The sequence below is a fragment of the Lagopus muta genome, chromosome 1 (assembly GCF_023343835.1).
Source record: "Lagopus muta isolate bLagMut1 chromosome 1, bLagMut1 primary, whole genome shotgun sequence".
NCBI classification, from domain to species: domain Eukaryota; kingdom Metazoa; phylum Chordata; class Aves; order Galliformes; family Phasianidae; genus Lagopus; species Lagopus muta.
In genome coordinates, this window is record NC_064433.1 from 83,081,729 (window position 1) to 83,109,230 (window position 27,502).

At 42.8% G+C, this 27,502-nt stretch overlaps 3 protein-coding genes across 4 annotated transcripts in view; 1 reads left to right on the forward strand and 2 right to left on the reverse strand.

The window, feature by feature from the left end:
* Positions 1 to 720: 720 nt before the first annotated feature.
* LOC125689400 (apovitellenin-1) lies at positions 721 to 3,477 on the reverse strand. Of its 2 annotated transcripts, none has more exons than XM_048936466.1 (4): positions 3,448 to 3,477; positions 1,932 to 2,034; positions 1,420 to 1,579; positions 721 to 860 (listed from the first exon to the last, which is right to left on the reverse strand). In XM_048936466.1, the coding sequence occupies exons 2-4, from the start codon at positions 1,990 to 1,992 to the stop codon at positions 761 to 763; spliced, it is 321 nt and encodes a 106-aa protein (XP_048792423.1). In that variant the 5' UTR covers positions 1,993 to 2,034; positions 3,448 to 3,477; the 3' UTR covers positions 721 to 760. The 2 variants fall into 2 exon arrangements, with proteins under 2 accessions (XP_048792423.1, XP_048792430.1); XM_048936473.1 differs by having other exon boundaries at positions 1,932 to 2,031; positions 3,448 to 3,476.
* A 1,413-nt stretch (positions 3,478 to 4,890) lies between these two features.
* Positions 4,891 to 20,461, reverse strand: ILDR1 (immunoglobulin like domain containing receptor 1). Its single transcript, XM_048936391.1, has 8 exons — positions 20,340 to 20,461; positions 17,940 to 18,110; positions 16,301 to 16,450; positions 14,650 to 14,769; positions 14,356 to 14,502; positions 10,156 to 10,287; positions 8,477 to 9,303; positions 4,891 to 7,855 (listed from the first exon to the last, which is right to left on the reverse strand). Exons 1-8 carry the CDS (start codon positions 20,383 to 20,385, stop codon positions 7,814 to 7,816), a joined length of 1,635 nt encoding a protein of 544 aa, XP_048792348.1. The 5' UTR covers positions 20,386 to 20,461; the 3' UTR covers positions 4,891 to 7,813.
* A 696-nt stretch (positions 20,462 to 21,157) lies between these two features.
* Positions 21,158 to 27,502, forward strand: part of CFAP44 (cilia and flagella associated protein 44) — a 41,192-nt gene continuing 34,847 nt past the window's right edge. The window contains exons 1-5 of the mRNA XM_048936340.1: positions 21,158 to 21,205; positions 24,694 to 24,780; positions 25,260 to 25,352; positions 26,228 to 26,399; positions 27,118 to 27,280. Coding sequence (XP_048792297.1) covers positions 24,705 to 24,780; positions 25,260 to 25,352; positions 26,228 to 26,399; positions 27,118 to 27,280 — 504 coding nt within the window. The 5' untranslated portion in view covers positions 21,158 to 21,205; positions 24,694 to 24,704. The remainder of the gene's footprint in view (positions 21,206 to 24,693; positions 24,781 to 25,259; positions 25,353 to 26,227; positions 26,400 to 27,117; positions 27,281 to 27,502) is intronic.

Below are 27,502 nucleotides of genomic sequence, written 5' to 3' on the forward strand. Positions count from 1 at the left end.
TTCAAAGTCCTGATCAAACTGATGCACAGTTCCATTTACTGGCACTTCCCAAATGATCTGAACTCTTCAGATATTTGATATAGGTGCACCTGCTTGCTTCTTACCTAACCAAGCAGGACAATTAGTGGGACTCAACTTCTCATGGCCTTTCATAGTGTGAGGTTATGGCTGCCCTTGTTGCCATGCTGTGGTGACCCCAAAAGATGTTCAAGCTCTCATCCCATCCCATCCCCCCATCTGTGAAGAACCTGAGCTTAGTTAAATGTGCCTGTACTGTCAGGGTTTGCTCACACAGCCTGCAACAACTTCTTGTGAATCACAGCCACTTTCTCAGCAGAACAGGATGCAGAGTTGGATGTGATTTTATAACAGTCAATTCAAGTAGGAAACTGAAGAAAGTGTAACAACCAACATTTTTTTATTAGAGGGTCAATGGCCAAGTCATTCAGGAGGAATTAATTTTCAAGATTTGGCTACAGCAGAACTCTGTAATCTCATTGCCTTCCTCAGTGCCCAGCAGCCTTTTTTTTTTTTTTTTTTTTTTTTCTATTTTCTTTTTCTTTTTTTTTTTTTTTCCAGGGGAAACCTCAGCAGATGTCATCCATCCTTTGGTTTTTGATGCTGGGTTTCCTCTAGTTGCATTAACAGGAGCATCGATTCTTTGTTATTGACTGATCTTGGTGTGTAGTAGAGGCAAGGGAGAAGAGGACACTGCAGGATGCTACCCACTCACTTAAGGGAACACTGACTTTTCTTCCAACTAGTAGCCTAGTACTTTTGTGTACCACAGGTTCTTTATTTTTTCCATCAGCTGTTCTGCCAGTATAGTGAGTCTAGTTGTTTCTCTGATGAGGAAGTTCCTGCAGGAGACAACAGCATACATGGTGAGATATATACGTATGGGAGTGAGAGTAATCTCTGTCTGCAGTAGTTATCAAGCTATCCTTTCACATTGCCTGTTACTGAGTGCAGAGCTCCACTGCAGTCCTAGAGGTGCTTTCCTCAGAAAGCAGGAATAGGCAGTCTGTATTTGCTGTAAGTTAGGCAAAACTATCTCTTGAGTTGTCATGCTTTTCCGTTTGGGGGGAACTCTTTCCCTTTCTTTAGGGAATACGTATTTACAGATGGTGAATTTTATAATCTGAGTTGAGTGCCATCAGTGTTTGCTGACACTTTCAGTACTCATCTCCCCACAGCCAACACCACAACATTTGCTCAGCTTCTTCCAGGGGGCTGAAACTCTACCAGTCATTGCTCCCCAGTGCCATTTGGGGGGCAGTTGCCACCCTTACCCATTCATTCACTGTCCCTTGGGTTCCCCTCATATAGATACTTGAGCAATCTTTTTGTTCTCCCACTCCTCCCTCTCCTTTTCCACCCATAGCTATGCAACACTAGCACAGAAGTTTTTTTCCATACCTGGTCCCAGAAACGACTGTAGTCTGGGAAACATCCACCAAGAACTGACCAGCTCTAGGGGACATCTTGTTCACAGCTTCGTAGATATAAGCTGCAACTGCATCAGGAATGACCAGCCAGTCACGACGGTCTCTCTCAAAGATGGACTTTGAGTGCACTTCTGAGAGGGAGGAGACAAAAAAACCCATGAGGCTTCTCCAGTCACATGTCCCTCTGGTATCTTCCACCAGGGACAGTGGGAAAAGATGCAAAATTCTCAGGTTCAAAGAATTTGCTCTAACAGCATTGAGATAATTTTCATTACTAATTTCTGGGCACCTGAGTCATCTGACGTGGCAGAGTATTTGCACCAGGTATGGATGATTTACAAACCAAGCCCCTGCTTTCACTCTAGGAAGCAGTATGTGCTCATGGTTTTGAACTGTGTTACTGGGTTTCTGGGTCCTACTTTGTGGATGGGATAGAATTCTCTGAGGAAATGAGAACCCATCTCAAAAGCTGCTCAGACTTACCAGGGACAGTGGTGCTAAGGAGCAGAATCAGAGCTATCACCAATGCCCGGTATTGCACCATGGTTTGTTGGTACCAGTTCAGCCCTGTACACCAAGAGACCTGCTGGAATAATCATACAATATTTTGTTTGTTTTTAGAAAAATATCATGTCTGCTAAACATCAGGTTTGTGAGAAAACCTTAACCAATATATAATAATTAAAAAAAGAAAAAAAAGACAGGAAATGTGATGGTGCAGTTCTTCTTAAGCAGTGAGGAAAATATAGCACAAAAATGAACGTCCTTTTATTCATGTAATCACAAATATCCACAATGAATGATAGCTTTCACATCTCCAAGAAATATGTGATGTTTAAAGTTATTACTTTTGTAAGAGAGTTAAAATTCCTTGCTTCAGCATAGAAGCAAACAGTGAACACTGTGGTCAGGAAAGGCTTCTTCCACACAGGGGTGTAACTGAAAAAGTCATGCTGCAGTTTTGTTTTTGGTTTTTTTTTCCTTGAATTTTTGTAGATGGCTGTAAAGAATCTTATGCTAGTCAGTGCAGCACCTGCAGTGACCATCTGAATGACACAGTGATCTGAGTACTTTGTCTTGCTCTAGTTGAGGAAAGACCAACCAGGTTCTCTTGTCTCTTCTACACTGTGATAAGTGAAGCAAAGAGCAACCCAGGCAAAGCCCAGAAGTTATCATAAATAAATAAGTGCAAACTTCACCATCATCCAACATCCTTTATACTGTCTATTGAAAAATCTGGAATTAGAGAAACTTTTGAAAAGTTGGTACGTTGAAAGGATGACATTACATCTAAACAAACTTTTCGAATGCTGTGCATTTAGAAAGGTGTTTGAAAGTTAGAAGTTAAAATTGATTTATCGGCTGAAGAACTGAGTTGCATCAGTCAGAACAACATGATGAAAAAATTAGTGCTAGGAACTGCAAAAAGAGCTGCACACCTATTCTGTATGAATACTTTGCTAAATCCAGTTCCAAGTAGTGGCACTAGCCGGCGCTTCTTATACCACAGCAGGGCAGTGTATATCTAGTTTTATTTCCTTTTATGCACAGATTACATCCCAAAACTACCACTCCATCTTCACTTGGAATTTGCTGACTAGCAGCAGTTGCTCAGTTACTACCCTTCTTTGAATTTTAATCCTAGGGTCAGTTTCTTCCTTTGTAGACAAAAGGCATAAATTTGCTTCCCCGGACTGTAAAGAGGAGATCTTACCTACTTTAGAGCCTGAAGCCATTATGGGACTGGGAAAAAGTCATGTCTACTCCAACACTGCAACTCCTCAATTCCCTAACCATGGGTTTGACCTTGCTATGAGTATCCTATGGAGCTTCCATCACTCAACATCAATCCACTCCCTCCCTCTTCCATTTCAGCAATATTCCATGCTGGGGAGCATGAGGAGGGTCCACGCTTTGTAAAAAGTGGAGCAGGCCACCTCCACTCACTTGTCAATGTCCCAAGGTCCATACCACCCAGAGCAGAGAGTGCAGTTCTTACCTGTCCTGCTTTCTCTCTCCCAGGCTGAAGCTGAGGGTGATGCTCATCTGAGACACCAGCATTTATGCAGAACTAATATAGAGATAGTGAGGGGTCAAAGGTCCTGTTTTATTTCCCCATTTGCTCTTTTGCAAGCAGATTCAGCTCAGTGGTATGGACAAGAAGCTGTGTAGGACTCTGGACCTGTTGTTGGGATTTGGTAATGGAGGGTCAGTCTGACCTGAGCACATGAGATGTGGAAGGCAGCTCCTGGGTCACTGAGCCCCCTACGTTTTCAGGCAACCATGTCATGGAGGACCCTTTCATAAACTGAGCAAATTCCACATAAACTGTAGCTAGAGCTGGACTGATTTTTGCTCCCACTGTTCCTGTGGGAAGGCTCACGTTGAAAGCTGACTGCTTTGACAGCTGCAAATTATTTGTTGCTATTATGCTCATTCATATTTTACCCTCTGTTTCCAACAGATGTATTAACCAACTGGTGCACACAGGTATATGTATACATATAGTGCTCTCGCAGTTCATTTTTCCCCATAGCCAAGCCTTTTTGCACAAGCTGACAAGATGGGTGCAGATTTCAGCCAGATGTCAAAATCTGCACAGGGGAAGCATAACTTCTCCCCAGACTGCCCAGGGATCTGCACCCAGTCAGAAAGCATCTGTTGTGTCATGCTGCGGGATGTGCTTTTCCCATAGCACAATCTCCAAGTGCCCATTGGGTCTTCAGTCAGGCCAACCATCAGTATCTGGCACATACAACCATTGAACAGAAGGCAGAAAATTTGCAACATGGAGCAACAAATGGCATTAGCTGAGGAAAAGGAGTGGGCACGAGGCATACATTAAACCTACAATGAGAGGCCCAACAGAACTATCTTATGTCAGTGACATAAAGTAGCGTTAGTCACCTACTAAGTCACTGACGTGACTTTCAGCTAACAGATGGACACTCCAAAAAGCTCAACCAGTTTCTTTATCAGCCCAACACATTATTCTAAAAGACTTTTCTTCATGGAGCTTTGTGTATTGTAAACCAAACAGTGTTACCCTTTTACAGATATGGCAGCCAAATCAGCGATTGCAGCAGTGATACAACTGAGGTCACATCATTAAAGAGGACTGCCCATGGCCTCCTACACAGTTTTTCCACTCTCTTGGTGAAGTATTTAATAAATATCTTTTTATAGTACTTTATAGTACCTTTTTAGTATCTTTTTTCTACGAAAAACAAAGAAAAAGCCGCCTGAAACATGAACATTGATCCCAAAAAATCCCCAAAACAAAAAAAGCAAAAAAAGCTGAAAATTATTACTGATGTCTAACAAGGTTACTTCTAGAAGTCAGAACAGAGGATTTTCAGTTCCACTTCTCGTGTAAATACTAAAAAGCAATTTATGGTCTAGGAAGAACACACAAGAACAACCAGAGTTTGAAGTTCTCTCATGTTTTAATTATACATTCTACAGTCATTAAGGGGATTCCACAGATTTACTGCCTGCTTTTAAAGCTGAAGTAACGTTCAGAAAACCAGTACAAGACACATTATAGACATTCAAGTTAACAGAAATAGCAACAGGCAGTCATTACTTGTAGGGGTGAATTTAATATAACCTCAAGTGTGATCTCTCTTCTAAGTCAGGCCAACAAATGGCAGTCTCTGGCCATATTAAGGGTGTGTTTTAAAGTGATGTGCTGCCTGAGGTAGTAAAACAAAGGGAATTTAGCTGCCCTATGTAGTAATATGTACCTCTGAAGAGCTTTGTGTTATGGTAACTTTAATTCCTGCTAAGGTTGTCTAACTTTATCCAGTGCTGTCATGAATACAATCCCACAGGTAGCAACAGGGCCTTTCAGTGCTTTCTACTGCCAAACAGGCAATTGCCAAGCCCAAATCGATGATTGCACAAGCAGTCCTTGCCCTTCATTCCTGGAATGGCAGAGTGCTCTGCAAATAAGCAAGGAAGCCAGGTATTGCAATCCTTTTTAAAATCAAATGAATCTTTGGTTTGAGGTGGAAAGCAGCTGACATGAGCAGCAGATCTCATCTGTTCCATGTGGCATAGTCACCTATTCTTTATTTTAACATGAATAACTCCAGTGGCTATCTAGGCACTTTCATACACAAAATTCATTGGGTGCAAGGTATATTCCCTCACCTGCATAGCAGGAAGAAACAAAAGTCTAAAATAACTCACATATGAAATCACATTTATTTCTTTCAACGCAAATGGGTGACACAGAAACATCAGCCCTTTGGAATGGCTAAAAAATTAAAAATGAGAAAATTACAACCTAGAAAGAATGAAGCTCAACTATTCCCTACTGTTCTTTCACTGTGTAGTATTTCAGCTGCCAAACTTAATCTCTCTCTTTTAAAAAGTCAAAGGCCTAGTAATCTCACTGTTAAATAAAGTCTACATAGTATTGAGCAGTGCCATTGCAAAGGCTTTCACTTTTAACCAATTAAAAATAGAAATATGCATTCAAAGAGTAGCCTATTTCCTTCCTACTTTTCTGTCTGCTCGCAGTTGCGAAGTATGTATAATAGGTTTCCTTTTTAATTACTTCATAGACCACTAATCAGTGCTTTATGAACCACAGTGGTTTGTGACCAGATCTTACCAAAACTGGTACCATTTCAGTTTTCCTTCTCAGCAGGACTATTCTCAAGGAGTTCTTCTCCCAGTCTGTATAGATATCTGGGATTATCTCAACCAAAGTGCAAAATCTTGCACATGGCTTTGTTGAACCTCATTAGGTTCACAACGCCCCATCTTTCCAGTTTGTCGAGGTCCCTCTGGATGACATGCTCATGCTACAACTGCTGCTGCTCTTACACACAATTTTCTTGCTGTCTGAGAGAGTTCCTACTCTTGGGGAAACTTACTGGACTGTATTGGAACATGAAAGGAAAGCAAGTTCTTTTTCACGCTACCATCTTGGGATTTCAGTTTTGGCACTGGCAGGGAAATAAGCTGGACAGTACAGTAACTGACACTCACCAGACTCTAGTGTCTCAAAATTATTCACAAGATGCTCCTAAAGCTCCCTGTCAACAATTGAGTTTCTTGAATCCAAGAATATCTTTGGCAAGCCTGTTTCCTGTGCATGCATCCAGCATGTAACTATAGCACCCAGAGAACATCAAGTTTTCCAGTACATTTTAAATGATCACAGTGGATGGATGAATCACATCAAGGAAAAATGGCAAGCTTTTCTCCTTTGCAGGTAGTCTTAAGGAATTCTAGAAATTCTGCATTCAATTTGCAAGGGAAGGGATGAGAAAACCCCTCCATGTAGATAAGATCAGATACATCATGCATTCAGAATTGATTTGTGTCAGGGTAAAGATCAAGAGAATAATAGTAAAAATTGTTAGGCCTCTTCAGAGCCCTTTATCCCACCCCATGTGTATAACACATGTTAGAGAGGGCAAAGGGAGAACATAAAATGAGTATATGGCCCAGGAAACATACATCCAACAAAGTTATGCTTCCTAGAGTTGAAGGAAGTTCTGGTCTACAGTATGAAAGATAGTAGTCATAACAAGCTCAGTTCCTGTGGGGATGACCAAGCTTTGGTAAATCTAGCTCATTACATTTACACATAAATTCAAGTCTGTGTTAAAGGCTAGAACAAGCATCTTTTTAGGTACTAAAGTCTAAGCTTAATGTAGAGCGGGGTTTTCAGTCAGTATAGGGCAGACAAGCTGGCAATTTGCAGATTGCAGTGAGCCCTTAGTAAGACTTCTACATCCTTCTAAAACTGGAATTCTGCTGTTTGGGATCAGGGAGGGGAGCAACTGCTTACACTACACTGAAAAGCCAGGCAGAAGCAGCAAGCATCAAATAATTCTGAAGTACATTAGAGGGGCTCAGAAAGGAAATGCTATGCCTCTCTACACCAACTTCTGAGGTGACTGGGTCAGATGAGCTCCAGAGCTGTCTTTCAACCTAAATTACTCTACTGTCCTGTGACTTTACATCTCTGTGATTATCAGAGCCCTTCTCCAGTAACTGGTGCCCAAAGGATCAGCATTCTACATACTCTACTACTGCTTCTAGTGTCAGGGTACCTACCTAACAAAGGCAATTGATATCTCTGGGAATAAATTGTTTATTAAAAACATTTGCTGTATCCAATAGCATGTTTTCAGCCCATCACAAACCTAAGTTTCCAAATCAAAGTAGGAACAAATATGGGCTATATATCGCTTTCATGTCCACTAGACATATCTTCTTCAAAAGTAGTTTCATCTTCTGTTTGTTTTCCCTTTGCTGGTTCAATCAAAAGCAGTCATCCCAACTATATAGTAAAAATAGCTAAAAAGAGTTCAGTGTGAATCTTCATTCTTTCAGTACTGGCATTAAATGACAATGCTTCTTGCACTATAGGAACTTCCTCTGTCCTGCAGGAGAAAATAGAAGATTCAGGAACAAGGAAAGAGAGATGAAAATCAAGTGTCTGCCTACATATTCTGAGCACTGAAACAAAACCATTATATGCATACACATCATAGCTGAGACTAAAACTACGTTGCCTTCCAAAACTCAGAGGGGAAAATTGTAAAATGCAAAATATGGCCCTTTGAGAACAGAGCCACTTGGAAAATACAACATAGAGGTGATAAGGGACACTTAATTTCGTTGCTTTTGTTGTTTTTGAAAAACTCCCATTTTTTAAGGAGGAACATACTGTCTAGCTTCAGGGCTACCAATTGGATACTAAGATCTTCATGCACAGGACACTGCTTGAAATCTAGTCACTGTATAAATTGATAAGATGAGCTGTGAACAGCAACTCTTTACTCCCCGAATAATGCATGTCCAGTCCTCAGGAGCTGCAGCTAGCAAGCCACCCTATTCTACATGGACTGAAGGATCATGTGTTTCCCACCGTTTCCTAGGGCACTCAATACTCTTTACCCTTCTTTCAAAGACATCAGGCCGCAAAAAGTAACTGACTTTCACTGTCACCCCCAGAACCCATCTCTGCCCTGTGACTGGAAGAGAAAAGGCAGCTGACTCACCGAGCGTGGCCCTGCACCCTCTCTGTGCTTGCTGTCCCGATCTGGGATGATTTCTAGCGAGCGATAACTGGGAGGTTTATCTTCTGGCCATTCCCGAGACCGGTTGTGCCGCCTGCGGTTTGTCGCTGGGAGATGGATTTGCTCTTCTGAGGAGCTCCATGATCCCCGTCGAGATGGGGGAGAGTAGCTGTGCCGCCGGTGCCTCGAGTTATTGCTGTTCCTGGTGTGCTGCTGGTACTCTCGCCTCACTGCAGACTGCTGTCTCCGGCCACGATGGTGGCTAGAGTGCTCCTTGGCCTCCTCTGAATAGAAACTGCAGCTGCTGCTGCTGCTTTTTCCTCTCTCAGTCTGGCGGGTGGGTGACACATCCCGCCTGGAGTGCTGCGGCCTGTGATCATAGCCGCCTGCCCTCTGCCTTGGAGGATGGTCATCTCGCTGCCTGTCCCGGGATTCCCGACTGTAGCTGGAACGAGAATCTTCACTGGAAGGCAAGGGCCACCTCCGATCTTCCCTCCTGTTCTCTGCTATGGAGTCCCAAGTTCTGGGGCTGTGGGTAGTTCTCTGTGGACGTGAGGAGTTGCTGCTCCCATGGGAAGAAGAAACATGACCAGTGAGAGGAGGAAGACCGTTTGTGCCACGCTGCATGATGTCGCTGCCCAGGGAGGACAGTAAGCTGGGCTGCACTGCCTGCCGCTGGTTGGAGGGTGGCCGGGGCTGTGATGGGTTAAGGTTCTGGATTTCAGACTCCAGATAGTCCAAAACACCTTTGTTAGGGGAAAGTCGAGCTTGTGGCTGCACCAGTGGAATACTGTTCTGCAGAGACACATCTGAAAATTAAACCACAGGAGAATGTGGTAAGTTAAGGAAAAACAGAGTGAGCCTCTCTATGCTAATGGCCTCAGCTAACTCTTCAAACAGTGGTTAAGACTGTAAACCTGTGACTGCAGTACAATGATGAAAAGCTAATTTCATATGAAAAAAATCCTGTATGAGAAGTCATGCTGAATTCTGCTATTGTTCTTGGGGTGGTTAAATAATATTGCTGGTAATAATTTATTCTATTGCTTATATCTCTATGACTTCAGACACCCTATCTTCCCTATTCAATTAAACTCAAAAATATAAACAACTAATATAAGCAATTTTGAGGCAGAATACCTAGCAAATTCTTCAGATTTATTCTTTGCTGCATGTAGGGTAGATCTGTTGCACAGAAGGCAGTTTGCCCTCAATTGTATGAAGACCAGACATTTGATAAGAACTCAAACAAATTGCACCTCACTTCTCATGTCAATTTTGGATATAAGGAGTTGACCGTGACCAGCACAGCAGAACAAAGACAAAGTACCCTCTTCCACCCCATGAAGTGAGATAAGCTGGGTATATTTACCCTGCAGTCACTGTGGTGTAGCACAAGATACACCTTAGTTAGCATTCAACTACTTCACCCAGCACTGCGCCTAGCGAGACACTTAAGATGGGCATGCTGTATTCATCCACACAGGCAAGTCTAAAGTAGGTTGCAGACGAAGCAGAGCTGTCATGCTAGGACATGTAGTCATGCTAGGAACATCTTTCTCACTTTGCAGTAGAGAGGATAAAATTCACTGTTGAAGCTCCCTGAGAAGTTACCTGCTTCTCTTTCCTATTTCCCTCTGAAATGATGACCGCAGTCTCACCTTGTTGCAGTAGAGGGTTCAGCTGATAAGAGGAAAGTTGTGAGTTCCTATCAGCACCTCCATAGAACATGTTAGGTAACATCCACGGTGCAAATGCCTGAGCCTGCTTCATGAATCGATGCTGTTCCAGTACTGTAAAAGAAGAAGAAAGCTTTGAGTAGCCATGCCTAGAGTACAGCTTGCAGAATACATACCCCTTTGCTTGATAGACTCTAGCCTTTGAATGCGATCAAAGAATGAGAAGTTCTCTCCAACTTATGACAAAGCTTACAAATAGAGTGCAGGAAATTTTAACAGAAAAGTTGTACAGCTTCCAAAATGCACCTAAAGCTAAAGAAAAGGGTTACTGCCTCATACATTTCCAGGAACCAGGAACAAACTGCACTAGGATTAAGTATACAGCACATAACCTAATGCAGGACTTCTGTCTGCCGCGTCACTATGAGTACAGATGTGGCAAAGTAGGAAATAATGTTTCATACAGCAAGATATACCATGTTGTTTTCTTTCTTAAAACTTTCAGTTCACCATTAGTCCTTTCCCTACAGTTAAACAATACCTTTTTAGCTCCTCTCATGTAGGCTTTATATAGATCCTACCTTCCACACCACACACAAAAGCAGTTTCTTCTCTGTTCTACAAACAAGGCACGCAGAGATGCATTTACTGCCTTCTTCCTGTCTAGTCTTCCAGCTGCTCTTATTGTCTCTCTCCTATTTACCTCTGCATGACTGCAAAAATTAAATCCATTCAGTCAGTGTGGTCAAACTGGTGAACAAACTAAACATCCTGTTCTCAACAGCAATGTCCTGTGTCCCAGAAGAGGAAACTCAGAGGAAATTTCCACTTTGTCACCATTTTTCCATCACTAACTCCAGTCTGCTACCAGTGGAGTCAGGCTTCAATCCAACTTTATTTTTTTCAGCACCTCTCCCCTTGCACCTCCCCCCTACAAAGACAACATCACCATCTCTGCCTTCAAAACCATCACTCATTGCTTTTTTTTTTTTTTGAGAAAGCTACAACATCTTAAAAAAAAAGCCTTACACTTTCTACCAGAGACAAAATTCAAGTTTACAAGCAAATTCTGCAAGTCCCAGACATTACAAAGCCTGACTCTGCATGGTTTGTCTTTCATCTTTGGGTATAATGCTTCTGCAGCTGGGGCTTTTGCAAAAATTCTCTTACATGGCTTATTTGGAATCTTAGAAGGGGCAGTCTTTTACTGCAGTCTCTTCCATAAGGCACATTCTTGCCCATACATTTCAGCAGACAGTTAAGCATGTAATTGCCTTTGAGACACTTACCCCTCTAATAAATGTCTGAAGTTGGCTGATGAAATTAAAAGTTACTGAAGGGGAAGAGACTGGGGATACACAGGCTGGCTGCACAAGCCTTCCTTCTTTAAGAAACCTGGCTACAGCTAAGCTTCAATTAATTCTGTCCCCTGAGTTAATCTGCAGCAAGCAGCATTTAGACTGAGTACTCTCAGGGTCTCAACTCTTCAGTTTCATGTAGCACTCCATTTATTACACAGATTGCAGGTATGCACTGCTTTAACTGTTTCACTGAATTTACTCAGAGCACCACCTGTAGCACAACAGGGACTGACAATCCCTCTGAGCACATCCTTCCCTTTCTACACAGCTCACACAGCTCCACTTTGTTCTCCACACACGACTCTTTCCCCAGCCTGGCTCCAAACGTAGGGAACTACAAAGCTGGAGACTTCAGGAGTTTTAATCCTAATACACTGATTTTTCTTCAAAGTGTTGCAGCCTGAGGTAGCAGTTTTCAAGCACTTAATGTAAAACATGCTTCATTATTTTCTTTCCAAGCAATTTTCCACCAGTTTAGCTTTTAAATTTGGAAGAAAGAGTGAAAGAAGAAAACAAAGAGATAGAAATAAAGGCCCTAACTGTTCCTCTCCCATTCCTCTGGTTATCACCTTCAGAATGTCCCTGCACCTGTGGAATGCACATCTCTGAGTTTTGAATGCAGTCTTACCTGAGCAGTGAGAGGCTCAGCAGTGAAAGGTACACTTAGAGCACTACAGGCTCCTCTCTCTTTAATGTATGAAGGCAGCCACTAGCATCAGCCATCCTAAGCCTGTGATTCTCTGATCTATCCTTGTAGCTGAACAAATGCAGAATTATCCCTGGACTTTCTTTACTACCCTCATCTTTTTTTCCAATTCATTAATGGAAGAAACGTGCAGGAGAAAAGGAACTAATAGGAACAGAAGGAGGTCATACATGTATTTACCACAATATCTGTACTAGTAGGCTTTTTGCAGTTTTCCATGGGAAATGTAATTGGGTTGCCCCATGGAGCATGCTTAATATTTCTGTAACACCAATTCTGAATTACCCAAACAATTAACTTCTATTACAAGGTTCAAAATCATGTTAGCTGATGACCTGACTTAAAACACTGAGTTACCTCACCTCAGCATATCCTAATTCCATTCAACAGATCTAGGCTACCCTCTAGTGGCCATTAAGTGGGAAAAAACATCCACATTCAATTCATGCTGTAATTTTACAGTTTAATTGACGACTTTTGTCTTCAACTACACGGAACTGTTATTCCTTAGAACTGCTTTTTAAGATGTTTCCTGCCTCAGCCTTCTGTTTTGTAAGTCCCCAGTTCATTTCCTGGAGGCTAAAAGATCCGTTGGAAGCAGAATGAAGTGAAAGTGCACCAGAGCAAGGGATTCCTTGCAAAGTGGATCAAGAGGGCAGGCAGCTGAGATGGAAATTATATTCACAGATTCTAGCAGCCAGCCAAGGAGGCTGAACCCTTCTGTACCTTCTCTTGTGAGCAGGTAGAGGTTCTGGGAACCCACAAGAATTTCTCCTGTTTATCCTCAGCAGAAGGCAGGAAGGACAAAAGCAGCACTCTGGAAAGTGCCATTGCCACCTACAGCACAGAAATTCTCCTTAAAGAATTCAAGCATTTTCAAAATCCTTTCCTCAATGAGAACTAGGAAGTCTGGAGGTGCAAATCTTTCATCTCCATTGCCTTCCTCTCATGGAAAGCAAGCTCTCTGCCAAATGTTCATTCTATCCTCACTTCCATTGCATCCTCGGCACCACACAACCAAAAAATTCCAAGAAACTGTTTTGCTTGGGTTTGGCTTTAGCAAATGAGATGGTCTGTTTGCTCTTTGCAGAGGCTAAGCAGATTAAGCATAAAGCTAAAACTCTCACAGTAGCCTCTTCCAGCTGTTAGCGAGCTTACTAAGACCCAACATGACCCAAATAATGAGCAATTTAAAAGAAACACAGCTCCTGTTCACAAGTTCTTTCCTTGCAGCATTTGCAGAAGAATCTAGTGATTTCAGTGATAGGTAAATGTATATGATGCAATTTGTTCCTATCAAATTGTATGAAGTGTGTGTGTGGGGGGTATTGTACCTTGTGTCACTCCTAAATTACAGTTACAGGAACACACAGATTAAACAACCACAGCAGTCAAAATTAAAATGCTATGCCTGGCTGGCCCTATTAACAGAACACTGTCTGGCTACAGAATCTTTACTATTGCAAGAAATTCCATACAAAAAAGTTTCTCTTGAGCTTAAATCTTCAGAAAGTATTTGTAGTGTTGACCACTATGATAGGCCTTTTTTCCTTTCTTTCTCATTTTCTCCCTCGCTCAAAAAAAAAACAAAAAACAAAAAACAAGCCCAAAGAGAAAAAACCTTTTTCTTGTGACAGGGGCAGCTCTAAAAATAATAAGATGGCACAGAAATCCAGATTTTATACAAGTACCTTTCAGAGCAACATACTTGAAGGTTAGGCCTTACAGTAACATTACTGTAACTACAAGGCATTAGCTTGCTTGCTTCTCTCAAGTACACAGGCCTCAGAACCACAAGACAGGTTAAAAAACAGTCTTGAGCTACTCACACCAGTGAGGCCAGTGACTCTGCCCTGGATGATGACATGTGAGAAGTTGGCAGTGAGATGTCAGTAGGGACAAATTTTTGAAAGTAGGACACAGGGATGCAAAATGGGATCCACATCCCTTTCTCTAATCTCAAGTAAAGTGGTCATAAACGCAACATCATCACTCAAAGAAATGTGGCAGTCTATTTGGACACAACTTAGAGGGAGAAAGTGGAACTCATAAAACTGCATCAGGTTTTTGTCTTGACAGAAATAATGAATGGACACATATTTCCCTGCATCTCACCTTTCTCATTACAGCAGCACCGGGTTGGGCAGCAGACACACCGGATGTGGCAGCAGCAATGCTGGGGGCAGCACTGGCACCAACATATTCCAATCAGCAGGAGGAGGAGGAGGCCACCGAGGACGATGAGGAGTACTGTGAGCCAGTCTATGGGAGAAATGGAGAAAGAAAGAGGATCCTGACATACCTGGTTACAGTAACTTACCAAGCACCTTTCCAGGACTGGAGAAATACTGGGAGCGAGGAGGAAAAGAACAGGAGGAGATACCTGTTGCCCAGGCAACAGGAACTTACGTAAAACAATTAGCTTAACTTCTTTGTCCGGATCCCCTGAGGTATCTCCTGGTGCTTCCACAGTGCAGTAGTATACACCATGGTCCCACCACATGACTTCACTGATAACAAGGTCTGCCCCTGTGGGAGAAGGACCGAGAGGCGAGCAGAATATTTGAAACTGACACTCCTTTCAGACCCTACTCTAAGAAGGCCCCTTGCCTGCAGGCAGTATCTACTACTGCATATCCCCTACCCCAAGGGTAGCCATCACATTCAGACAATCCTCTAGGTTCACTGACAAATTCTGTGAATAACATTAACTGCCAGTCCTATTTCTCTTTGTGTTGCTGAAAGGCAACATTACTTAGAAGGGTAACTAGTTCTGTGTGCAGTAAAACAACAGAGTGTTTCTGGGTCATGTATGTTAAAAAGCACACTGCCAGCTGCCAGCACTGGTTTTGGAACACATACTCTTGTAATCATTAGGCCAGACATCCCAGTAACTAACTCCCTTGCAGCAGCAACTGCTATTGCTCCACGGACAGCACAGAGCATATAGCACACCTATAAAACTATGCAGTGTTTCTTGAAGGAAATAACTGTCTTCTGGCCTGTGAACTCCTCAGCTTATCTTAACTCTTCAGCAAAATGCTTGGGTATCCTCAACTCAGCCTTAACTTGTAGTGCCTCCAACACTCTTAGGCCAGATAGGGGACAGAGGACCTGGCCCTTCAAAACCCTTTTTCACAAAATCACACACAGAGTCACTTGAGTTAGAAATGACACCTAAAAGTCATCTAGTCCAAGTCCCCTGCAATGAACAGGGACACTTAAAGCTAGATCAGGTTGCTCAGAGCCCTGCCCAGCCTGACCTTGAATGTCTCCAGGGATAGGGCACCCACCAACTCTGGGCAACCTGTGCCAGTGCTTCACTATCCCTTATACAAAAAACTCTTTCCTTAGACCCAATCTAAATCTCCTCTCTTTTGGTTTGAAACAATTCCCCTTGTCCTGTCACAACAGATTCTGCTAAGGAGCCTACCCCTTTCTTTGTAATAGCCCGCCCTTTACACACTGAAAGGTTACTCTCAGGTGTCTGGCAAGAGACTTCTCCAGGCTAAACAGACCCAGCTCTCTCAGCCTGTCCTCACAGGGGAGATGCTCCATCCCTTGAATCCTTTTCGTGGCCCTTCTCCAGCAGGTCTATGTCTCTCTTGTACTGAGGACTCCACATCTGGATGCAGTACTCCAGGTGAAGTCTCACCAGAGCAGTGCAGAGGGGCAGGATTACCTCTCTCCACCTGCTGGCCACGCTGCTTTTGATGTATCCCAGGATACAGTTGGCTTTCTGGGCTGTGAGAGCACACTGCTTACTCATGTCCAAACTGCCATCCATCAGTAGTACCCCCAGGTCTTTTTTGGCAGGGCTGTGATCAGTTCTTTCATCTCCTAGCTTGTATGGATGGCAGGGGGTGCAAGACCTTGTACTTGGATTTGTTGAACATCACGATATTCTCCTGGGCCCACTGCTAGACCTGCTTAGGTTTCCACTGCCACATCACAGAATACATAAGCCACAGACAACATTACCCATATTTATGCTTTGCTTTGCTCTGTAAGCCCGCGTACTGGATAGTTCACTGCCTGCCTGTGAGGCCAAGTCACTTACGGTTCTGGATGGTGATCTTTCGTTGCCGGTAGTCAACACCCAGCACAGGCTCATTCTGCCCATATTTCTGGATGACAATGCGCACCTTTCGTTGGACATCATTGCAGTCATCAGACGGGTCCTGGCCAAGAGCTAAACTGGCTTGGTACGCTATAAGCACACATCATCAAATAAGATGCAAAAAATTATTTCAAAGGGCCAATTTCTATCTCCTTGTAAGCAGCAGAGAACTCCTGAATGCACATGTGCACTTGCTTTTGTTCAGTAAGACAAAGCACGGCTTCAGAAGAGAAAAGATATGTTGCTTTGGAGTGCTTAAAAGCAAAAAAGACGAAGGGCCACAGGAATGACAGAGATTTTGAGAGCTGTACAGGAGCTCCTGGGCTCACAACTGAAAGAACAACAGCACAAAGAACCTAAAAAAGGTGAGAGGGCAGGACCGAGTACAGAAACAAACTGCAAGGAAAAGAGTCACAGAACTCCAAGAATTATTGGAACAAAAGCAAAATTGTGTTTATTTAACAACAAAAAATATCTCCAGAAACATAAAAACCACTGTGGGATTGCCTCCCTTTCCCTTTTCTATCTCATTATATGTTGTGGGGCTCCTAAAGACAGGAAAACCCATCCTCCAATTCCTGTACAGGACTATATTGTATAGAGACCCAAAAATACTCATGAAAGACTAGAGGCAATTTCTGACTAATACTCTTACAAAAGATTCACAGTGTAACCAAATATTGAGTTGCCAGGCATCTGAGAACTGAGATTTGTGGAGACTACTGATACAGGCACTCAGCACTGTCTGTAAACGACTTGCAATGAAGAGAAGACAGGACAAACCTTGTCAAAAACATGGCTGTGTTTACAATGGATCACAAAGAGAAGATCCACACAAGCAAACACCATGACCTTCATGCTTTCTATTCTTGTTGGGGACTATGGATTTGAACCACATTACTCTGGGAACAGCAGAACATCAGACCCACCTGTTTGCAGATTTGGCTATAGACCACATGCTTATCCAACCTATCCAGAGATCAGAGATGGAATTCAGGCACCGAGACACCAAACAAGTTTAGGGTCTTAATTCTTAAGTATGCAATTAAGCTAAGGCTGGCCAGTTTAAACACAGTATCTTAAACACTCCTGAAACAATGCAACAAGCACCAGAATATCTGCATATAAAGCATTGCCACTAGTATTAAATACTATTGCTTAGAAGCCTTCCTGCACTCCAAAGAGCATGTTTCTGCCTAAAATCAGTAACAGTCACTGGTCTCCAGCTTCAAAACTATTGCCTCCCATGTAATCATTAAGTCTACATGTTGCAAGACTTTTGTTTTCAAATATGGTGCTGCCAAGTCTGACACACGTAAAACATGGTTAAATCTGTCTGCCTTCTGATCTGATGACAAGGAGGACAAACTGTTTGGCTGGGATTTCTGTGATTCAGTACCATAAAGTCTTGACATTGCAAAGGAAATCACAGGCCCAATCTTGTTTTCTTGGATCCTGGGAAAACACCACTGCCTGACCTACTCTGTGGTCAGGCAAAACCTATATTCCCCAGTAAGTCTGCCTCCCTGTTCCTTTACATTTGAAGAGCGATCCCTTGGGAGACAAGCCTGATACTCACAGGCTGAGTAGTAATCAAAGATGGGGTCCTTGCAGAAGGATTTGAAGCGCCAGGTCACCACTACGTCCTGCAGCTGGGCTGAAGTACTGTAATCACACTTGAGGGTAATACTGGCAAATAAGGTGGTGTAACGCTCAGTATCCTGCACTGTCACCAGCAGGGAGAGGCAACCTGCAAAAAAGAACACAGGAGGCAGTCAAGCAGCAGTGGCAGATATCACAGCATAACTCTCACTCTGCATCAGGCCAACAACTGAAGTACACCTCCCTTGGCCTCACACAGGACCTGAATTTATAGACCCTTTTTTTAATAAAGCTGTTACTGTGTATGTTGAGAACTCATCCATAACAACTTCCACAGCACTGTCTATCCAAACAGCTGCATACATCCAGTCACGTTTTATGAAGTTTTTCATAAGCTATGCTTTATTTTAGCCACACTCAGAGACATCTCTATCTTGTTTAAACTTTGATAATACATTAATCTGTACTTGTCATTAACAACAGAAAAGTTATCACAAGTGGCCTTTGATAAGGCAATACAAATAGTGTGGAGTGAGCGTAGGAGATGCCCTGTCTGGAACATATCCCAGGAAACAGGAAAGGCTCGTGGTGCTGTGCTAGGTGCTTCCAGACTGGGAGCATGGGAAACAGGGAAGGAGAGAAGAAAAGAGAATGTCTAAAATTACCAAAAGGATCATAAACTAGCACTTGTATTCCAAGTCTTTCCCTGTAATCTCATATTCAGGATGAGAACCAAGAATAAGGGGATATATAACATCTGGATCACACCTGCAAGCATCATTCTTTCAGTGCCCTGTTAGGCTGCATGGAGTATGCTCCTGACAAACATAAGCTCATCCAGTTTCCACCACATAGCTGCAGAGGTGCAGCATTGTCTCAACACGTATTTTTGCAGCTGGATACTGTTAATGCAATACTTGCTTGGTTTCTGGATTGAAAAAAGACTTGTGGCCAGCCAACTCAAAACAGAGAAGAGCAAACTCTTTTGCTAATCATGGTAAACTCTGAGTCCAAGACCTTTTTGAAAAATAAAATACACACAGGCTTAAACACAGAAATAGTAGCAATGGTGCAAAATTCTAGCAACATGAAGGCTGTTTTTTACTGTGCAGTAGTTAGACAGGGTCCAGACTAGTGACAGGTAGCTGCTGTGACTTTTACTTCATGGCACTGTACATTGACACATTTTGTTCCAGCTTTCATTGTGAAACAGCACATACACAGGATCTTTCTGTGTGAAATCACAAGAAACCAAACCAAAATCCAAATCTTCGAGGCTGGCAAAACCTCAGTCTCATTGGCAACCAAACAGATCTTTCCCATAAGAATTCTGACCTTTACTGACACAACTTTTCTCTATGCTCTCCGCAGCAGCATCTCTCAGACAAGAATATTCAATACAACTTTGTGCTTTTCAGTTACAGAAACCAAAGTTCTTTTTGCAGTCAGATGTCTCTGTACATCTGGTGTTTCATATAGCCTCCCAGCCAACACCACACAAGACAACTATGAAATTAAGATAGGTTCCTAGGGTTGAATGACACTCCTCTCCTGCATGATGCTCTTTTTTCTGCTTGGAAAGAACAAATTTGGGACTACCAACCTAGCAAGCTATTGTTAACTCATATCTCTGCCCTACTTTGAAAAAGATACTGACCTTTAGAACCGGTGAAGCCAATTTTTAGCTAGTACATCAAACAGAAATGCTGCTGTCAAGCTAGACAATCAACTGGCATACCTCTGTATTTTTCACTTCATTTACCATTTCCCTTTTTGGTGCTTAAAGCTACATCATCAGCAAATATACCACTGACTCAAGAAGCAAAACGATCAATTTGGTCCATACAGGAGATCAAAAGCCATCAAGCAACCTGCAAAACTTGGAAGAAAGGCCGCCTCTGGACAGGGAGGGCAGCTCTGGTTTCCATGTAGGAGCACACCCAGCAGGTACCGAAGCGGTGCAGTCGCATCAGATCGTAACGTGGCTGGGGCACTTGTGGCCACGCCGGAGGGGACCGCTGCGTGTCTTCCCGCGCTCAGGCCCAAACCAACCTGCAGTACACAGGCGACACGGGAGGCGGCCAGGAAGCAGGGGGTCACTTCCTCCTCGGCCACACACGGGCCTCGCTCTCGGGGTAATGAAGCCACACGCGGACCGGCCTCGCTATAGCCGGGGCGAGGCGCTGGGCTGGGGCGGGCGCCTCAAAACCTGTCCCAAGGGGAAACGAGGCGGGACACCGCAGTCGCTCTCCCGGCCAGGCGCTCCTTATCCCGACCTCTCCCCTCACCCTCACTCCGAGGGTTCCTCCCGGCCCCCGCTCGGTACAGGTGTCAAGGGGCGGGGACCGGCCCCGCTCCGCCGCGCGGTTTCACTCACCGGCCGGCAGGCAGGCCAGCAGCAGCCAGGCCAGCGGCGGCGCCATGGCGCGGCCTCCTCCTCCCGCCCGGGGCCGTCGCGACAGGCCACCTCGCCGCGCCCACGGGCCCTCCCCTTCCCGTGGCACCTGTCCCAGAGCCGGGCCGCCGCCCGCGGCAGTCCCCTCCCCTCGCTCCCTCTCTCCTTTCCCGGGCCCGTGGCGGACGCCTCTGCTGTGGGCAGGTGCGCCTTCCTGCCCTTCCACACTCTTGCCCTGCTGCAAGCGGGGAGGACACCGGCTCCCAACTTCAGAAACCTGCTCCAAGATGAGTGTTTATCGGTAGACATGTAAACACGCACAGGTTATGTGTGGCTGGCAGCAGGTGCGCTCAGTTTCACTCCCCAAGTACACGGAGGGGGACTTACGTGAGGGTGAGAGCTCTGGCCCCTTGCCTTGTACAGCAGGAGCCCTCCCTGACAGCGGCAGCCCTGCGTCACGACTCCAGATTCTACTGGATGGAGCCACAAAATATCCCAAGTTGGAAAGGACCCACAGAGATCACCGAGCCCAGCCTCCACAGAGGATCACCCAAAATCCAAACCCTGTGTCTGACAGCGGTGTCCAAACGCTCCTTGAAACTCCCACAGTTCGGGTCCGCGGTGGGCGCAGACATAAATACTCATTTTTGAGCGGGTTCTGTTAGCGTCGGAAAAGACAACCCAAGCATAGCCCTCCCGCCCGCCTGACCTATGGCAGAATAGCTGCCGCCTCCGCCCCAGCCGTTAAAAAGCGTAAAGGTTCCCCAACCCTCCAAACTACCGCTCCCAGAGTGCTTAGCGGAGCGGTTGCCTGGAGACCGGTAACGCCGCGCTGGATGTGGCCCTAGGTAAGCGTTGGGCTCCGGGCACGGCTCCGGCTCCATCACCATCACCCCTCACACGGACTGTTGGCCCCTCCGTGCAGCCTCCCCTGAGGCCCTGCAGGACTCCTTAGGGATCGCTTCCCTGCCCCTTAGCTCGCAGCCTGCCGCAGCGCCCCCCTGCCTGCCGGTGGCCGCGTCCTGCTGTCCTGGTGAGAGGCGCCCGTGGAGAGGAGCGTTGTCATCGGGTCACGCTGCTGTCCGCCTCACGGCACGGCCACCGCCACTGTGTGCTGAAGTACGCATAAATGCTTAGCTTATCTTGAAACAAATGTTCTGCGGCTGAAGCGGGCAATCCTTTATCTCTGAAATGTGGGACATATTGGTTTTGCTGTACTGCCTGTGAAAAGGCCATTGTTTTTATTGCATACATGCTCTGTAGTTCATTTTTCTGGCTTCCCTTTACACCGTGTGTTAATAAGTAACTGTGGTGATACGGCCTGTTTCATATCTTGCTTGACCGAAACCTGATTACTCACCTTCATCTGCACAGCAGGCTCTAATAGACTTAGCACTCTCACTTGCATGAGACAGATCTGGGATGTCTGGGTTGTACAGAGAGCTGTTTAAGTTTGAAATTAGAGTTAGGTTTTATTCCTTCTGTTTTATTGGAAAATATTTTGTGTGCAACACAGCAATAGTCAGGTCTACGCAGGGCTCTGCTGTCCACTTCTTTCATCTCTCTGTTGGAGAACAAAAGACATAATGGGGCTATGGGGGTGGTGATATGCCTAGATCCTGCTTTGCAACTGTAGCCTTGCTGTCTCTGGCTAGTAAATATTTTATATGCATAACCTTAATTGCTGCAAGAATTGATAATTTGTGTCTTCTCTCTCCTAAGTCCTCCGTTTTACAAGACAGCAATATTCTCTACTATGAAAAATTATTTCCTAGGGATTTCGTGCTGATTGCCTGGAGCTGATTTTTAATACTAATTTTGTGGTAATGCAGACTGATAATGACACACAGACAGCGCTATGCCAGCTATGCCTGATTTACAGTTGTATGTTTTTCGCTGTGTATATGAGCACTTAAATATTTTAATTTCATTTGGAGTGAAGTTTCGTTTTGCAGAACTCTGTTGTTTGCACATGTTGTGGCTACCAGTGGCCCAGTAAATTGCTGGCATACTGTGATGTGGTCTGAAAGCTAAATGGAATCCTTAGTTATTGAATGATGTGCTGCTTTTCGTAAAGAGAAGGAAGAGCCAGAAAAAGCTACCAAGAGAACGGCAACTGAAGTTGAATTAAACAAAAACAGCTTGGCAAATGGGGAGAAATCTGACACTTTCAAAGCAGAGCTAGACTTGAGAAAGCAACCTGGGACAGTTGGTTAGTGCCTAATTCCTCATGACAGACACTGCTCTTAATAGCCACATTTTCAGTCCTAAGTTCAAGCACATATTAACTCCAGGCCAGAAATAGCAGTGAGTAGCCCATAAATATTATGCTAACAGGAATCAGGATTGGAATTAATAAAGGAAAACAAAGTCCTGGGATCAGCTGAGTTTTTTTTCATGTGGACTAAAGACAAGGAAAGGAAGAACACAAGAGTGTCTCTCGTGAAGGAAAGAACAAGTTACTGAAAGTACATTTTGAGTTTTGTTCAATACTCACTGGTGGCCAAAACTTTTGTAAAAGAAATTGCAAAATAATAACTAATATATATGTTTGATTTCTAAAGGATAATAACTGTTGGCCACATTTTAATCATTATTTAATTCAATGATTTTATGCTGTTGAAGCATCAGTCATGAGCTTTGTGAAGGCAAGTACTGCATTTATGAAGCTTTACACATACCTCAGACAATTGTATCATATATTTGAAATACAAGGAAAATCAAATCAAATGAGCATTTATTTGACATGACAAACAAATTCATTGAGATGGCACTGTCATCCCACATTTTTCCTCTTTCTGGAAAAAAAAAATGAAAATGTGTAAAGATTCATAAATGCAGTGCACAGGAAAAGAAAATCAGAACTCAGAGATTCACACTGAACTTGCATGAAAGTTTTCTTGGATCAGTCAATCCGTAGAACTGCAACAAAAGTGGACATCCTTCTCCTGAACCTCCTCAGAGCCTTACAATTATATTATTTTTGGGACAGTCTTTGAATGCCATTGTAGTAATATGTACAGTGAACATTACAGCAGCTTTCTGTGACTAGAACCTGGATAATGATGAAGCAGAAATGTTCAGACCCTCTTTCAGCCTAAAGCATTTTCCAGAGAGGAGTTAATTTATAATGAAAACTATGATAGACTTAATTTTTAGAAGATAAATGATTGGTAATTAGTTGCAATAATTTGAAATGTTATAGCACTTTTCTCTATGGATATCAAAACACTTTGCCAAGATGGGTAAGCATTATTATCTCATTTTTCACAAGAGATAACTGAGACAGCCAGAGGTGAAATGGCTGATAGAAACTGTACACATCCTTACTGGGTTTGGAATTGGAGTTCAGGTCTCTGAAGACTCCACTGTATATTTATGCAACTAGTGTGAAACTTTCTTCAATAGTATCAGTTCTGTCATTTCACTAAAATCATTTCAATATATCGAGATATACTGTAATTGTTTTGATTTGTTTCCTGAATTCAACATTTTTCTGCATGTCTATTTTTGAGCACCCCTGAGGGGTAAATGCTCATTTTAGTTCTTAAAAGAAATTATGCAGAAAATTCAGACTGACAAAACCTCACATCCTTCAGATGAAGATTAAGTAGGGTAAGTTGACTATATAATGGCATTAATGGCGTGTCTACAATATGTCTTTGATTTCATTGTCTTTCTGGGGGGGTGGCATTATGTTTGGACACTCTGCCTTTCCTGAAATACCTGAAAAGACCAAGATAACACAAAATATTGTTTTCTCAAACATAATGTGCCCCAATGTCAGAAAGAAGAAATGCATCTTTAGGGATTTATTCTTGCTTTTGAAGTCCAGCTTACACATTCAGACCAATTCATTTTCATACTGGCTCTATTTGTTATGCTGAATATTTAGATTTTTTAATAGTCAACTAATTAATTTCCTGAATTCTGTAGTATTTGTACATAATTGCTCCCATGTCTGTTTTGCTTTTTGTGAAATCTACCAGAAAGGTTTTCTCTCAAAAACAAAACTCACCTGAGTACACTAAAGAGAAGCCCAGAACATGCAAATTTCTCTTCTGCTTCTTCCACTGTTGCACAGTAATTAGATGACAGTTTTTCTGTAGCAATGTACACAGAGCTCAGAGGTCTGAAAACTGAACCAATTAATTCACCCTATAAAGTAGGACATATTCTTGGATTTTCCATACTTGTAGTGTACAGGCAGATCACAAATATTATGTTTGGGAATCTCAACATTGTGGAGGAAATGGAAATAATCTGAATTTAGTCTAAATTAAATAGTTTATTGCTAAAGGCAATAATACTAAAAGTTTTTCTTCACTGCCTTCAGATAAAGAGGACATGTCATCTCCAAATGAACAGGAGGGAGCAGATGAGAAGGCAGCAGAAGGTACACAGGCAGATCACAGCAGTGTCCGTAAGTACTTTCTGATGTTACAGTGATTCCAATAGTAAACCTACAGCAGCTCCTGCTTCTCACACTGCTCACACCTTCCTTTCTAGTATGAGTTCATCTTTGGTTACCATTCTTCGTGCTGTCAAATTTTGTTTTTAGCCTGGTCAAAGATGACTTCTTCCAGAAATGTTCTGGACTGACTGCTATGTCAGTAGTTCTTGTCATCCTGCATCCTTCAAAGTCTCTCCCCTGACAATTTTTGCTGCTTAGATCTGTTTCCATAGCCATTACTACAATCAATTTGCTTTAAAACATTCTTATTTGGAAGCAAACTTCTCTCTACGCTTCTTGCTAAACAGCAAGAAATCCACTGTTTGACAGGCTTTTTTTGCTTGTTTTGCTACTGGAACTATACTAGATAGATCTATATTTAACCTGATGTGTACAAAGAAATTAGTTGAATTAATTCATACCTAAGAGATCCCAATTGTCCTTTACAGAAGAAAGCAAAAGTAGTCTTCCAAAGGAATCACCAGCTGGAGAGGAAGAAGAGGAAGATGTGGAGCATGTGGAAACAGATACAGAGAGCATTGGTGGGTACTGCTATCCTTTGGGGGGATGTTGGCATTAACTTAAAAATCCCACTGCTTTCTAGTTTTCATTTTTTGTCCGTTGTTGTTATGAACAGCATCTCACACCAGTGCCATCGTGCTACAGTTACAGAGTTTCACTGAACCCTTCCTGTTGGCTTACTTTGTGTACTTCTTTTCACTCTTTTTCCTTGCTGGTGTCTGACCCCTTAGTTGGTTGAGGGGGAGAAAAAGAAATTAATATAGGGTCAAAAGCTTGCAAAATCGGTCATGGAGATTGAGTTTGAGATATCTAACTTGAATTCAGTTTTAACAATTGCTTCTGACTAACTGGAATTCAAGTTGACGATATTTTGCATTGTAGTCCAGTAAAGAACTTCACTTAGTAACACATTAGCAGTATGCATGTTCTGAGACAGTGTCTTAAGGTGGTCAGCTGTGTATGAAAGAGCAAAGAGCACTTGCTTTTACTAATAGTTTTGTATGATGATTCAGCAGATGCTGAAAAGAGACATTTCTAATACTGTTTTGTTTCTAAAGCTGAGCCCTAAGCACCACAGCTGAACTACTTCAGTATCCTAGGCTTTGAGTTTTAAAACCAATGTTTTTAAAATATTCTCATTTTTTCCTCCTCTAAATTCTTCAATTTTCACAAGTATTCACAGTAGAGTTTTTAAAAACAGGAGAGCGGGATTGTTCCAGGACAAGCTGTTACTAACACAGCATATCCCTGTGTTCAGCTATGGAGTGCCTATTACTCTGTCAAAGGAGACAGTGCATGAATCCCTCTCTTCCTCAGTTAAGTACAAATATCAGCAAGAAACCTACGATTTATTCTAAATATAAATATTCTTTACATTCCCACTTCTGGCATGCAGCGGATGATTTGGAAGAACAAGATAATACTGAAGTATCCCCAAAAGAAGAAAAAATTCCTGAGAGGAAAGAAAAGAAAATCTCAGAAACTTTCTTCTATAGTTATGAAGATATATATTCACGGCCATTTGTCACTGAAGACTCAGGGATACCAATTAACCTTCTTACTCTGAAGTATCCTTTCTGTTGAGGCTGTGCAAATTTACAGCTAGGTATTTCTTAATTTATGTTGATAAAATTGTACTTGTCTACTTAGGAGTATCCAGTATGGCATTAGTGGAATACCCTTGTTTGAGGCATGGATAAGAATCCAGTAATGGTCCTGGATGAATTTAACCTTAAACACTGCCTTGACCTTACAAACATTTCTTATTAGGCATAATTTTTCCTTTCCTTTTTTTTTTTTTTTTTTTTTCTTTGCAAACACAGCCAAGTTGCTATTGAAGACTGGATTTTCTATTCTCTACATCTGCCTGCAGACATTTAAGAAGTGAACCTGAATGTTTCTTTAGTTTGAATGCTTGCCTGTAAAAGAGTTCTTAGTACTCAAATGCACATTTCTTATATTATATTTGAAAAAAGATCACCAAACTGATAAAATGTGAATTTCTAGCTGCCCCAAAGGATTCTGCAGAGGAAAGAAGTGTACTCAGAAATGGAAGTGAGAAGGTGGAGCATGAAATTCAGAAGGTCTTTCCTTTGCTTTCCCCTCAGTTATAGAAACTCAATATTGTTTACCTTCCTGTGCATTGAAAAAAACTTGCCTACTGACAGACTTTTAGTCACTGGATTCAATATTCTTGTGTCAGTTTTGGCGTAAACATTTCTATCCATTTAGTAAACTATTCTTGAAAGCCAGCATCAAATCTTTTCCTTAATGAATTGTTCTCAGATATTCTTTTGGATATGACTGCATCAGAAGTGTAAACCTGATGGTGATGGATAGCCAAAGCCTACTCTATGTAGCAGGCAACCAAGTGGTGATTCTGGACCTGAAAACTAAATCTCAGAGTTACCTCCGGAGCAGCAGTGGAGGTGGAATTGGGTTTATTGCGGTATGCCTTTCTTTTTTAGGATGTTAGTCCTTCTTCTAAAACAAAATGGTCACTTTGTTGCCTAATGGGAGATTTCCACAGCTGCACCTGTAAGAAAGTATGGTATTGATTAAAGGAGTGTAGTGCACCATGCAGTACAGGCTAACTCAATCTGTCAGTATAATCAACAGATCACAAATATCTGCGTACTTGTCTCAGGCCTACATAATTTAAAGGACTGAT